The sequence below is a fragment of the Callospermophilus lateralis genome, chromosome 13, assembly GCF_048772815.1.
Source record: "Callospermophilus lateralis isolate mCalLat2 chromosome 13, mCalLat2.hap1, whole genome shotgun sequence".
Taxonomy (NCBI): Eukaryota; Metazoa; Chordata; class Mammalia; order Rodentia; family Sciuridae; genus Callospermophilus; species Callospermophilus lateralis.
The window spans coordinates 42708212-42723945 of record NC_135317.1 but is presented as its reverse complement, the minus strand read 5'-3'; the positions used below and the strand labels follow the sequence as shown (position 1 = coordinate 42723945).

The window sequence follows — 15734 nt, the reverse complement described above, 5'->3', positions numbered from 1 at the left end:
CCTAGCACCACAGATTTAAAAAAAAAAAAAAAAAAAAGGAGAACAGTAGCTTGAGGGAAACTTAATCATTTCATATGTCCAATATACCCCAAACAAACATATTTCAGTAACTTCCTAGATAATTAATGTGCACTCATATTAATACAGAATACATTTTGTAGAATAGAAATAGTAATACATAGAGAATGCACATTTTCCAAGAGGGTCATTTTTATTTCAACACAAAACCCACAAACATTACAAATATCCTCTTAGGCATATGAATTTAGGGGAGCTTAAGTGATAGGAGAATTTATGGACAATAATGTAAGTAAGCAATAGGTAGGTGTAAAAAGGAAAAGTCATAAAAGAAGCCTCAGCACATCAGCTCTTTAAAGAAGCTTTTCCTAAGGATGTGAATGCTTCATCTGATACTCTGAATATTAAGTTGAAAAAAAACTTCCTTGGGGAAAAAAGTCAAAACCAGACAAATCAAAAGACAGTACACAGGTTAAAAAAATAATCATCCTAAGAAGAGAAGTAATGAGAAATTAGACCAGTTGCCAACACAGGCCAATTGCAGAAAGTCAGAAACACACCCAGACCCACCCAGGCATTATTTATATACACAATGGTGCACCATCTCACCAGGCCCTGATTTTCTCCCTACGTGAGAATTGGGTCCTAAAAAGAAGAATTATGTGAGCACATTTTACTAACTGGGAGATGGTGGATGGGTTTGTTTATTTCTTTTTTCCTTTTTGCTTGTGAATTCCTGAGAACAGGTGGGGGAAGGGAAAATGTGCAAAATAGCAGCCCATTGCCACAAAAGGCTTTCTTGTCAACCAGTAAGTGAAACTGAAAAAATTATGGATAGTTGCTTCCCCCAAATATAAACAGAAAACAGATAAGGGAGTTTTAAACATGACAAATAGTAGACTATAAACTCCAGGCCATCAGGCATTTTTTGTTTATTTGATTCCCTCGGGCAAAGGCTGGCAAACTACAGTCCATGAGTCAAACCAGCCAGCACATGATTTTGTAAGACAAGCTTTCCTGAAACACAGCCACACTCCTTTGTTAGTTTGTTTGCTTGTTTTTGCAAAACACAGGAATAAAAACCAGGAACTCGAAAATGCTATGCAAGTTCACTGTCACTTAATTACATTCCCAGCCCTTTTAATTTTTATTATTTTTTTTGTTTTGAGTCAGGCCTGAGTTGCCCAGGCTGCCCTCAAACCTGATGATCCTCCTGCCTCAGCCTCCCCAGGCGTGGAATTACAGGTGTATGTCATTACACCTGGTCATTTGTTTGTATTTTGTCAATGATAGTGTTCAAACTACTATGAATATGAGTAGTTGCAACAGAACCTCATGGACTCATGCCCCTGAGGGTCTCTTTACAGAAAATTTGTGAATTCCTGATCTGGGATATCCTCTGTACCAGAAATTGTAATTGGGAGATGCTAGATCTCTTTTTTTAAAAACTCTGCTTAAGTAAAATTAATAAACACAAACATATAATTACTATTTCCATAAGGAAAAAGTAATACCAAAGAGATTCTAAGTGCCACAGATTTAAATATCAAGATGAATGTATACAAATATCCATTACAGAAAAGATTCAGAGAAGCAGTCTATACTGTATCTAAATATGTTGTAAACATATTTGTTTCCATATGGGAAACGATTTAGAATATATACTATGAGTTAGATTGGAGTCCAAGTAAGATGAATAAAAGTCTCTGCAGGGTTATCTTCTAATACATTATGATTCAAATAATTTACTATTTCCCACCCAATCATGGATACTTTATACAGCATCTTCCGCATAACATATTTTTGGAATGACTATTTCCAGAACAATGTTCCTGGAATAGGTCAAGTTCAATTGCTTCTCAGAGGGCTTGCATAGTGTGCTACATTCAATAGTTCTACTTTCTCTAAATCCCAATGACACTTAGCATGTATCTTTTTATATACATATCTCTCAATTAAGTCCCTTGAAACCAACTACAAAATTTTATAATTTTAATAGGTCAACTTCTATTTCAGCAAGCAATTTTCTCTTACTTTTTATAGACTTAATGATATATCATTAAGTTTATTAATTTTATTTAAGCAGATTTAAAAAAAAAAGATCTAGTATCTACCAATTACAATTTCTGTTGCAGAGGATATCCCAGATCAGGAATTCACAAATTTTCAATATCATTAGAAAGTCTCAAGAAAATTCACTAAATATTAATGAGGCCAGGATATGTCACTGCTGCTTTATTTTTAATCTAGTAATGTCAAAGCTAAAATGGATTCATTCATTCATGGATTCATTCATTTCTTTGCCAAGTAAAAGCAATACCTAAAATCCTATGGTCCAATATTATTAATAGGTCCTAGAAACATAAAAATATATAAAATAAAGCATGGTCTTCTACCAAAGGAAGTCACAATCCTGTGTTTTAAATTTTCTGAATATAGAAATATTTGTTATTTAAATGAGGTTACCTTTGCCACTTAAATCAGGGTGAAATGAAATGTTTGGTATGGAGGGAAACTTGATTTCAAGGATGTGAAACTGTGACTAAGGAGTTCTGGAGGGAGATGAGTTAATTGTTTTCAATAACGTGAAGGAAGATAACTAAAGAAAAACATCATCAAGGTGAAGATGGTACTGTCACCATCTCTAAGTATCAAGAGGCAGTCATCCAAGGAAGGATTGGAAGGTGATCTGATTGTCATTAATGTTCCAGATCAAATAGTCATGGCAAGATCCTTGAGTTCACAATTTTAAATTACTATTTTCCTTAATTAGATGTGACATTCAAGATAGTCTGGAGGGTGTTCCATTTTGCTTAGATACATAATTCCAATTCTGAATTGTACCTTAGACTCCTTGACTTTGAAATCAAAATGGGAAAGCAATACTGATGTGTATTTATCACATGTATAAAAATAAGTATTCAGTAAGAGTTATTCAATTAGTTATGTCTCCAAAATTGAGAAGGCCCAAGGAATATTGCACCATGGAAGACATTCATGGAAATTTCCACTTACGTACCATGAATATGTATCCTTGTATTCCCACTAGAGGTATGTGCAATTTCTTCATGAGTTCCACTTAATTTCTTCCTTTCTGCTATTCCATACTGCTTAATTTGCCCTTGCAGCCACCATGGAGTTGATGCAGCTCCCTTTATAAGCTGTCATCACATTTAAATTTGCCATCCTCAACAAGCCAGCTTCAGTTACCAAATGCAGACAATTCTTCCTCTCTCAGCTCACAGATCACTATTAAATAACTGTATTAACATTTATCACATAATTATAATTGTGTGATTTCTCAGCGATCACTCCATCTAGACTGCAAATTCCCAGAGGAAAACTATTTCCTATTTATCTTTGTTTCCTAGCACCTAATACAAGAATTATCACAAGATGAATGCTTGGAAAGGATTCCAACTGAATTTGAGGAACCCACTTTGAAGCATTTCTGGGTGTATTTGGACTTAAGAAGATCAGTGTCTGGGAGTATGAGCAGCCTACCTGTTTCTCCTTCCCCATTGTCTACCCACCTTTGAAAAACCATGACTATCATGGTGGAAGTTTAAAGATGCAACACAGAACTTGAATAAAAACAAAACAAAAAAATTCTTCTGTTTCCATATAAAAATTGGTGATGCCTAAAAAGGGCATATAAAGAATGTGTTTTTCTTAAATAAGGTTTTGTCTATATATAGGGAATCTGCACAATATTTCTTCATTAAGTGCCAAATTAATAGTAATTTTAAAAGGACTCAGGTATAGAAAAAATTTTAGTTCTGCAAAGAGATATTCTACCACTTGAATATGTTCAACAAAACTGAACACCATGGTAACCAGCAACTAAAGGCCATATTGGGTTCTGTCAAAGTCTTCCTATGAATTAATCTAACTAATAGGTGTATTTTCCTATCGTATTCCCCTTTTGCTTAAGTTTTTCATGTAATATTTATTTCATCCTAATATCATTTAATGTTGAGGTAGTAAATATGTTTAAAATGATTTAAAAAATGACATGTTTGTAAAGGAAATACTGGTTTGAAGCTGGTACATGAACACTTTAATTTCATTTGTTATGAGTTAAGTTTCACAGACAGTTTAAGGCACATTACTATTGGGAAGCCAAATCCATTTTACCTGCTTACCTTTTTGTCTCCTATTCATGAAATATTTTCAAGAAATTCTTAAGTTTTTTTTAAAAAATATTTTTTTAAAGGAAATAAAGACAAGGTCTACTTTGAAAACCGTTTAACTGAAAGTTCTTTGAAGAAATTTTATTGCTCTTCTAGAGTTCAAAAATAAAAATAAAAGAAAGGAGGAGAAAAAAATGAAAGCAATCACAACTCTGAATGTAATACCACTCAAAAATTCAAGGTGAATTTCAGGTACTAGTATAAAGCAGCAACATTCAAGATTCATTGCAGAGTTCTAAGAAAAACAGAATCTCAGCTTTGAGGTATTCCATAAATCAGGTGCTTTACCAAAGGACTGAAATATGGACTTGCCAAAATTAGTAACATAAAAGAAAGGTGATAAGATTGCTCAGCTACTTACATTAAAAACAAAAAGTACATATTTAATCATATAAATGCAATTTATACTTCGTCTGTCTTTTTAAAGACACTAGAAATGTATAATTCCTTGATCATGGATTTGATTGTATCTAAGGCTTCGGGTTGGCAGTCTAAGCTCTTGGTCACTCAGTCACTTGTCTAGGTTCTCAGACCCTGGTCTCAATGTTCAGTCACTGGTCTCAGGCTACTTTCCAACTTCCCCTTTTCTCTCCCCATGAAAAGAAAGGGTAGATGAAAAAAAATAAGGTTAAAAGAATAAAAGAAATAAGGAATTAAAAATTAAGATGCCAAAAATTAACAAGGTAATCAATAGATAGGCAAATAAGAGAGACTGCAATAAAACGGCTAAGTCAAACATGAGATTAAGTTCCTGGGGAAGAATGCCATGCATTTCACTTGTCCAGGATGGATGCCCACCAGGCATTATTGCCAAAATCAATTCACACATTTGAATATATTAAAACCAAGATTACAATTATGATTTCACAGGGGAAAAGAAAAAGGATCAGAATTAAGGAATCTCATGGGACACATGCAGCTTTTAAGGATGTATCTTCTGTACCTCAATGAAGTCTCGATTAACAAACACTGGACCATTTTGATATTCTGGATATTTGGAGATTAAAGTGAATGAAGGAGTTAGAAACCACAAGAAAGGGATAAATCTCCAGCATGCTTCATTTTCTAAAATTTCAAACTCACAGGGTATTTTATAATTATCTAAGTCAGTAAAATTGTAGAACTAAATAATCATAAAGGCAAATTTAAAATTAATCATCACCCAAGTTATCCAGGTAATTTTTACTGCATGAATTTTTCCAGGTAAATGCTTTAAGATCTCCTAAACTTTGCAATTCCAGGTGGAATTCTAACTAATGCCATCGATTCACAGCAAAGTCAAATATTGGCTTACATGCGATGAACAATAAACTTATTATGATAATTTAAATGCACAATTTCTTCTTGTGCCTGTAAAGCCTCTCTTCATTAGGCTAAGAACTTTCTGTGATTAGGATACATACGTATGAATGGAGCAGCAGTTGCCCCCAAGTGAAAATGTTTTCTATTAAGCATATGTGAAGTCAACACCACTCTATATCTGAGCATAAAGGAAGGGGAAAAAAAAAAAAAAAAAACACTCCACATTATGATTCAATTAAAAACCTCCAAGATACGTTACCTGCCTCCTCGAGCACTGAAAGGCACTACATGGATTCCCAGAGGCCCTCCATCGTTGGGGACTTGTACGAGCTTTACCATATCACTGTGAGACAATGATGAATGAGGGAGCATGAACGTGTACTGTAAACAAACCAAACCAAACAAAAAACCGCCACAACACAGACACACAGTAAACAACAAAAGAAAACAAAAAATCCCGCCAAGTACACAGGCATATACACACATAATTGAGGAGATAAGCATGGTGATGAAGGCCACGTCAAACAGCACATACCTGAACACTAGTCTGATGGCATGGAGGGAGAGCAATCATCAGAGATAACTACATTAAAAACAACACAGAACCATTTCTCTAGGACCATGCTCTTCCATATAATATAAACTCATGCTTTGCAAATCAAATCTTGAGACTTCCACTGAAAATTTTCCATCTGCATATCTATGTCATAGACTCTGAAGATTAGCTGAATAAACCTGCTGTAGCTATACAGCACATGATAATTTACCAAGTACTCTGACATTTGTCTCATCATTGATCCAGTGAGGTCAAAGATTTTTGCCCCTGTGGGTGACCATCCAGAGGATAGCCTAATTGTCCTTACTGCCCACTATTCTATGATATTTCAGTCACCATTTCTTAATTTGTTTTGAGAGAGCCTTTCAAGTGTGGGTTCTATCTACCGATACTCTCTCTCAGAGATTACTAACAATCTCAACACCTGTTTAATAATTGGCTAAGCAAATAAGAATGGTACAACTTAAATAAATTTAACTTATTTCAATTTATTATTTTAATTTGTTATTTGTTCTAAAAAGAAATATGGCACAGCAAGTATGTCTCCAGTGGAAATACTCTAAGTGCCAATTGATGTATACTTAATCATAACCTGATCCTAGAGCCTGCTTAATATCACTATTATCTTAGAGCTCTACCTTGGAAAAACAAAGAGAAAACAGAATTAAGATATAATATCAATGTCTACACCACCAACTTTACCCACATTGAAAGAAAGAAACCTGTAATGACTATCTTACCTGCTCTAAGATATTGAGATTCTGAGAATAGCTTCCATTTTTAACATGTCAATAATTACAACGATCACAGTATTATAATACTACTGGAAAATATTTTGTTCTTTTGTATTTCAAATCATGTTTAAAGTCCCTGATCGATGATCTTTAATCAAATGTCTTGAGATATTCTATTTCTTCAAATTAAAAATACATATATATGTATATGTATATATACATATACATACACACACAATACTGACTAATGCTGATGTGATCCAACTAGTTTTTCATGTAACATATAGCCAATTTTTTTTTTAAGTTAACAAAGTTGAAGAACGAATAACCAAAATACTGACAAAGCAATCTGAAAACAAAGTGTTTACAGTGCTGTTAACATGATGAACATTTTCAATCAAATACTATTTTAATGTTCTAATTTAATAGTATTTGCCACGGCATGAAACTCAGGACAGGTACATAAGAACTTCCATGCTTCACTGCTCACATTACGTAATTAACTCAACAGATGAAAGATGTTCTTGGGAAAAACAAATCAAAGCAGGGCATGTTTCCTAACTAAGCACAAACATTCCGCATGCCATATGCTTTTGGAATACTTGCTGCAATTAATGATGCTACATGTATATAACAAATATAGTTAGAACCATCAGTAACTTACTCCAGAGAAAAGCTGGGTATATTCTCCAAACCAGTGTCAGCATGTCCAACTGGTTCCACACGGCTACTGTCTTCTTCTGTCCCCTCCTCGTCCTGGAGACAGTAAGACACAAGAGAAGCACACTGTTAGGTTCATTTCCACAATGTGAAAGGGAAGCAGAATAAAACCCCGGTCTAATAGTCAGTATGATCAAGTTAACTAGGTCTTTCCTCTAGGGAGAATGACCTTCAGTAAGATGGGTGTGAGTGTGAGTTGAATTTTAAAGCAACAGCATCTGAAGTTAGCATATACCAGAAGTTAAAAACTATACCGCTGGGATAAGGAAAGAAAACTGAACTTTCATGCCACTTTTCTCATCTCATTATTTTAACTTCTCTTCTTTTGACATATGTTTGAGGAAATAATTATATATTACTACAATGTTATGGTATACTAATAAATAAATAAGAGTGACTCTGGGGATGCATGTTTAAAATTGTTTATAGATCAAAACATTTGAGAAACTATAATCCATGACCACTACCAAAATCTTTGAAGTCACTATTTGAGAGTCCCTCCTCTCCTAACTCAGCATGTCAACTGGAACATGTCGTAAGCAAAATCCCAGACATAGAATATTTCATCCTGGGAAATTTCACAAGAAGTTACCTTAGCCAATGGACTATCCTGGAGGTGTTCATAAAGACATTAACATCTTAGCCACGAAGGATCATGTTTGTTTACTTTTACGTTTCAAGCAAAAACAAATAGCAAGACAATCAGCATCTACCCTCACCATTTTTATTCCTCCATCAAAAACATTTTGTAAAAATAGGTTCCAGTGTGTTGTAGACACTGGATAAAGTATGCTGAAACTGAAAAAGGTGCATGTGGAATAAATGTGGTAGTTCATAAAAATGAATGAAATGCTACCTAAAACTATTCCTTAATTTATAATGTTAGCCATTGCCTTTTCATTAGGGAATTTCACAAATACTTAAGTAGGTTTTTCAAGTTGATACCATGCCTGATGTCATGGTCTTGTTTACCAAATTATAATAGTTTAAAAATATTCAGATCTCCAAACACAACGGTTAAAAGGCCCATGTATATTTTACCTAGTATCCACACTGTCTGGCACCTGTTAGACACTCTGTAAATATTTTCCTAATTAATGCAAAATCATCCCTAGGAATCTCTAGGGATGCCCCAAGGTAAGTACATGAAATTTATTTATTTTATTTATTGGATGTTTACAACTAAAATTGATGTATATGTACAATTTGTTAGGGATTTCTTTTCCTACCGCACAAATTGGGCAACAATGATTTTACTATGAACTTATTAAATCACTCATATTATGAGTCTACCATTGAGAAAAATGTTAAATTTACCCATGTACTTGAGAGATTCCCAGTAGCAATGCATATGCCATCAAGAGAGAGATCCATCAATAAAATGATAAACGCTAGGGGTCAAGACACAATGCAGAAAATATACTAAATTTGGGCAGAATGATTCATAATGTTCTCTTGCTAATTCTACTGAGAATATACCAAAATAAGCAGCAGAATGCACTGAGCTTGTCGGTGAGTTGTAGAAGTGCTCCATACATACCGGATGGTGGTGTACTGCATGGAGCCAGGCTACTTGAAGATTGATGATCCTGCATTTTGAGAGGCTCTAATATGTACTTCTTAGTCATCTATCTCTCTTAAGCACCAGCACATACTACATCTCAAAGGTTAACAGCACCTTGAACCTGCCTAGGAACAGCACTTTGAATGTAAACACAAACTCCCAAAATGATGCTTTTCCATTGGGAGTGGGAGTGGGGAAGAAAGCTAACAGGATTGTTTATAAACCAGATGTATGACATAAAATAATCTTACACGACATTTTGTTTCAGGATTCATTAATAATTTAAGCTGCACTGAAATGCCACCAAGATGTATCACCAACTGAAACACCTATGTTGCAATGAAATTGCCACCTAAATGAAAAGCCCCCAACTACAGTGATAAACCAGTAACTGATAATTTACGCATTCATTGTTCCCACAGTGGCCATTACCAGACCCCCCAGAGCATGCAGAATATTATATCATGTGGCTGCATATGGTGTTCAGTTTGGATTGCAACATTGACTGCCCTGAGGCTGAGCTGCAGTTGCTGTGGGAACCACAGCTTAGAATTTCTCAACTTTTAGATGTGTAAATATCAGCTCCTATATGGTTTTATTTTGTTGTCTGGTACTTTCTTAAAGCTGTAACTGAACACAGCTACTTTTAGCAAGATTTATGCATCAAATTCCATTGTAACCATAGCAAATGAAGCTCAGTTGTTGTATACCTTAAATCAATATTTAAGCACCACACTATTAATTTAAACTAGACAGTGTTAAAGAAATCCCATATGAAATAGTATACAATTTTTTGAGCATAGAGTTCAGAGGCTCAATGGAGCACACCTGTGCTATTTAGGAGGCTAAAACAGGAGGATCACAAGTTTCAGCCCAGCCTGGCAACTTAGGGAGTCCTTTGTTCAAAATAAAAATATTAATTTTAGAAAAGAGTTGGCAATATGGCCCATAGCTCAGTGGTAGAGCACTTGTCTAGCATGTGCAAGGCCCTAAGTTCGATCATCAACACTGGGATAGTATTTTAAATTCTTGAATCTGAGTATTCAGATTCTAGAATTTAAAATACTACTCTAGCATTTCCCAATTTTATAGCCTTGGACAAGTTATATGCCTTTTCTTTGTCCATCTCTTTTTCTGAAAAATGGGAAAATAAAAACTTATTCCTCTTGGGACTACTAAAAGAACTAGGTAAATCCAAGTCAAAAGTATGACATGGTGTCTCAGATACAGTAACTACCCAAATGAATGGCAATTTATAAATGTCACTGAAAACAGAAATTATTTATACATAAAATATACCTTGATAAATATCTTAGGGCAATTATACACAAACAAAAGATGATCTCCCTCTTTTCAGGCAAAACATCTATCTATAAGTGTTACCATTAATATATAATGTTATAATGTATACAGTACATATAATGTGTTACATTTAATATGCATATCCACCCCTATATACTGTGCCTTGCAAAAGAATTTAATAGAAACATACCGCATAATCAATTCAATTAGAATTTTTTTCTAAAGTTGAATTTTGCATAACAAACTAATAAATTTTGCACTTTGCAATATATGAAATATTTACATTGTAAAATGTCTTTGGAATAGGAAAACAAGAAAAAGATAAATAAATGCTTATATAATCAAGTGAATGGCAAGAGGAGGAAAATACTACAGGTTAGTGGTTGAGGAAATTTTTAAAAGAGAAGGTAAGATTTAAGAACTATGAAGCACCTCCAAAATATGTACAATTACTATGCACCATTTAAAAATATGAATAAAAAAAAGAACTCTGAAGATATAAAATTTTAGCCTCTTTGCAAGCTCATAAGTTAACCTGATATATCTTCATGAATGCTGACAAGAGATACAAGACTCTTAGAACATAGACAAAAAGCTGATTGCTATTATTCCTTTGGCCAGAATACCATCCATACAGGCAGCATTTCTTCAAGCAAAATTTTTCAAAAGGCAAGGGGAAGTGGGCCTCAGGACACTGGCACACACAGAAAAACCTTGAGCTTACAGATCTCAAATCTTTTAAACAAATACTAAAGATGCTTGCTCACTGTGAAAGAGATGCTGTGCCTGTGTTTCAAGGTTGGGCGCTACACAAAAATCAGTGAAACAAGATGTGTGTTACCAAGTTATATAGAACACAAGAAAACTATGGAAAATTATTTTCCAACAACATTTAACCTAAACACTGACAAACGATAACACTCAGATGATTACTAAGTGGAATAAAACAAGGGATATCACTAATGAATGCTCTAGGATAACAATACCTTATAAACAGGAACAAATTCTACTAGATGAAAGAGCATACCTTCTGTACTAAGGACAAATGATTATTCAGTGTAGAACTAAATTTCTCAAACAGAACAATGTAATGTGAGAGTTGAAAAAGTAAAGTTTCAGAAATGTAATCTCTTTATTTCCCATATAGAGGGGACAGCCCAAGGAAGCAGCAACTAGTTCAGATTAGAGCAGAAGATGGAGATATTAGGGAGGTCCATCTCCATCAGAAAAAGAAATTAATAATTGAACAATATTCTTAAATATTTTGGAAATAATAGAAATCTTACAGTAGCCAGAGAAAACTGTAAGGAAAAAATTAAAAATTCTTATCAAGAAAACAAAGCAATTTTTTAAAATTCAAATAAATTAACTTTAAGCACCACAAAAGAAAATGTGGAACACAGTAAGTTTAATCAAACTACTAGGTTATGCTGCGAGCAATTCTTACACTGCCGTGGCAACATGACGCTGGCTAGTGAAAGAATTGTGTGTGTGTGTGTTGGTGATTGAACCCCAGGCCTTGCACAACACATAAATCATGTGCTTCACCACTAAGCTACACATCCAACCCCTAAACTTAGGACTTTTGCTGCAGCAATATTGAGAGGATGGAACCAGAAAAGTGAAAGTGGCATTCGATGTTCATAGCAGCACAATTCACAATAGCTAGACTGTGGAACCAACCTAGATGTCCTTCAATAGACGAATGGATAAAAAAAAATGTAGCATTTATACACAATGGAGTATTACTCTGCATTAAAAAATGACAAAATCATAGAATTTGCAGGGAAATGGATGGCATTAGAGCAGATTATGCTAAGTGAAGCTAGCCAATCCCTAAAAAACAAATGCCAAATGTCTTCTTTGATATAAGGAGAGTAACTAAGAACAGAGTAGGGACGAAGAGCATGAGAAGAAGATTAACATTAAACAGGGATGAGAGGTGGGAGGTAAAGGGAGAAGGGAAATTGCATGGAAATGGAAGGAGACCCTCAGGGGTATACAAAATTACATACAAAGTGAGGGGAAAGGGAAAAAAAATATAAGGGGGAGAAATGAATTACAGTAGAGGGGATAGAGAGAGAAGAGGGGAGGGGAGGGGGGACAGTAGAGGATAGGAAAGGCAGCAGAATACAACAGACACTAGTATGGCAATATATAAATCAATGGATGTGTAACCAATGTGATTCTGCAATCTGTATACGGGGTAAAAATGGGAGTTCATAACCCACTTGAATCAAAGTGTGAAATATGATATATCAAGAACTATGTAATGTTTTGAACAACCAACAATAAAAATTAATAAAAAAATATTAAAAAAAGGACCAGTTTTCATCTCCAACAAGGCAAGGCAACAAATGTCAGTAAACTGTAATCAGAAAAGGAATGACATACGTATATTATATTGTTTATTTACATGGAAGGAGGGATCAGAACAGGTCTAGGGAGAAGTCTACAAGATTGTGGAACAGTGAAGAGGAGTTGCTAGTTTTTATACTAAGCTTTTTAGCATGATTTCTCTATTTTTATTCTGAGGGCACATTTGAAATGCCTGCCAAGGAGTGGAGGGACTTTTTGATTCCAACTAAACATCCAAGCTCTGGAGACTCTCACAGGCACCTGACATCAGATTTACTTTGAAGGATGTAGGTATGAAACAACTCGCCATCAAGGCAGCACCCTGCTCCTGTCCTAGGGAGGTAAGTGCTCCCAGAATCTCTCAGAGCTGTTCAGCAATTATGCTGGTAGATCCCCCAGTTAACAGAGCTCAAGTGCAGGGAAAGGAACTCACTATATGTATTTCCAAGAGTTATCCTGGCTTAAACACCTCATACTGCAGAAAAACCAGTGTCTCTTGTAACACCATCATAATCAGAGCTGCTCAGATACAGACTCAATTTACCAATCAGAAATCACTTGTAGCATAAAAACAGCTATTAAACCTTTAATAGATTTCCAGAAAAAGGGAACCCAAAATAGCCAAATTTAAATTCTTATGCATAATACAATAAAGAAGAAGGAGTCAAAGTAGCCAAAGAAGAGAAAAGTATGAGATGTTAATAAGTTTGGCCTAAGTATACTTAGGTGATAACATTTGGCCAAAGGGGCCTCCAAATGTACTGAACAGAAGCCTGGCTTGCTGTGAAAGCATGCTGCAACTAAACCTAGAAAGTATACCCCGATAACTAAGCAACTGAGCCTCAGCCAATCACTGAACACTGCCAAAGTATGCCTAAAGGCTGCAAAGAGAACTACACTACTCAGATAACCTCTATAGGTCTGTACTTTGTTTTTCTATTTCTTATTATAAAAATAGCTCTCCAGTAGGGCATTCTGAATATTCTGTCTGACAACTTATGCTGTCATAGGTGGTTCTAGGACTTTTTTGAGGGGATGGTATCACCTAGTCTATTTTTCTTTTAACAGAGAGAAAATGAACACTTGATGAGCCTAGATCAGAAGGGTAAGTTTTAGATCAGATAGATATGCCTGGTAGACAAGGGGAGATAAAAGTGTTATGTGACACTATTTGTTATAGGCATCTAGTGAAAATTAACATTTCTTCCTTTATGCTAATAATATAAAGGCTAAACCTCAACTGAAAAACATTTATAGTGCCAATAGATAATACATTTTTGAAATTACAAGTAAATAAAACTAATTTTGGCTAAACTGCTAATTACAATTTAAATTTGGAAATCTTTCTGGTTCTATCACGTTCTCCCCTGTTTGAGTTCTAGATATTTGCCCTCCTCATACATTTAAAAAAAAATACAAAAAAACTAAGTAGATGCCATCCAAAGTTGTACAAGTTATAATTAGAACAGTTAAGATGTAAATTCCTCCTTCATCATTCACCACATAAAAATTACAAATGTTTACAAAACAAAGAAAAAAACCACACTGTCTACCTCCGAGAAACATAAGGAAACCTAATCCAGAAAGTAATCATCTGCATATCCACATTCAAATTCATAGTTTCAGGGAACTAAATATTTTGAATAATTCTGCTGAAAGAAAAGCCTGTTATTTTAAGAAAACATCATTTTTAAAGTGTTTTATAAAAAATAAAGTCATGACCCTTAGTTTCCTATCTATCTTTGATTTTTGGGGGGGAGGGGCACGGTGGGCACCAGGGATTGAACTCATGAGCACTCCAACACTGAGCCACATCCTCAGCCCTATTTTGTATTTTATTAGAGACAGGGTCTCACTGTCTCAGAGACAGAGTTCCTTAGTGCCTCTCTTTTGCAGAGGCTGGCTTTGAATTTTCAATCCTCTCATGTCAGTTTCCTGAGCCACTGGGAGTAGAGGCGTGTGCCATTGCACCAGGCTTTTATCTTTCATTTTTATGCTTAGGTAGTACAAAAGGAAATGAAAGCTCTTGTGGTACTCTTGTCAACAAATTTACAAATTTATTTTTCCTCAAGTGGTTTTATTACTTTTAAGAGAATAAAACATTTTAATTGTTTCCATTATATTGCTCCAAAAATGATTTACTAACTGGTCTTTTTCACACTTTGAGAGTACCTTGAAGATTTTCCTAACTGATTGAGAGACATGTTAACTATTCATAAGCCATAGGATCCTAGAAAAAATATTTATTTGGAGTTGACACATGAATTAAACCATTTTTCCTTTCGATTATATTGGGTAGAAAATAATTCCAGAGGGAATCTCTTTCCAAGTCTCTCAAGTATCACAAATAGAATTCCAGAAGGTGTTTGTGTTAATGTTGGAACTGTTTGATTAATTGGCCAAATCACCAGGGAAAGTAATTTCCCATCATTCTTAGGAAACAATTGAAAACATATGGGGGCGTGTGATCCTTCACAATTGAAAATGAAAAATCTATAGCTAGCTTCCAAAGGTATACAATGAGGAAATGTGTAATACAATTTTATTTCATGATCTCTACATTCCATGAGTAGAGATATTCATTTAAAATGCTCTAATTTAAATACTTTTTAAGAATAGACAATACTAGATAATACAATGTTTTAAAATAAATATATCTTCTACTAGAAGAAAATTAATATTGTTACGCTTTTAGACACAGTCCAGTTGGTGTAATATAAACTGTGCTCTATTGAACACAACCTGGCACCAAATTCTTTAGGATTATGTGAAGAATTATTCAGTACCTATGATGTTAATGTTGTATGTGAGGTTCATCCTTTTATCTAGATTCCTAACATTCTCAAGCTAATATTGATCAAATATAGTGTTTAACACAGTCCATGAAATTTTCATTTCTCAGAAAAATGAAATGTTTCCTGTCTTGAAACATAAACAACATGACTCCACACAACCAAAGGCAAGTGAAGTCTTTTAAAAGAACAGAT

At 34.6% G+C, this 15734-nt stretch overlaps 1 protein-coding gene across 19 annotated transcripts in view; it reads right to left on the bottom strand.

Moving 5' to 3' along the window:
- Positions 1–15734, bottom strand: part of Pard3 (par-3 family cell polarity regulator) — a 666792-nt gene that overhangs the window by 276086 nt on the left and 374972 nt on the right. For all 19 annotated transcript variants that reach the window (XM_076832338.1, XM_076832348.1, XM_076832341.1 and 16 more), the window contains exons 6-7: positions 7468–7559; positions 5773–5856 (exon numbers count right to left, since the gene is read on the bottom strand). In XM_076832338.1, coding sequence (XP_076688453.1) covers positions 5773–5856; positions 7468–7559 — 176 coding nt within the window. The remainder of the gene's footprint in view (positions 1–5772; positions 5857–7467; positions 7560–15734) is intronic.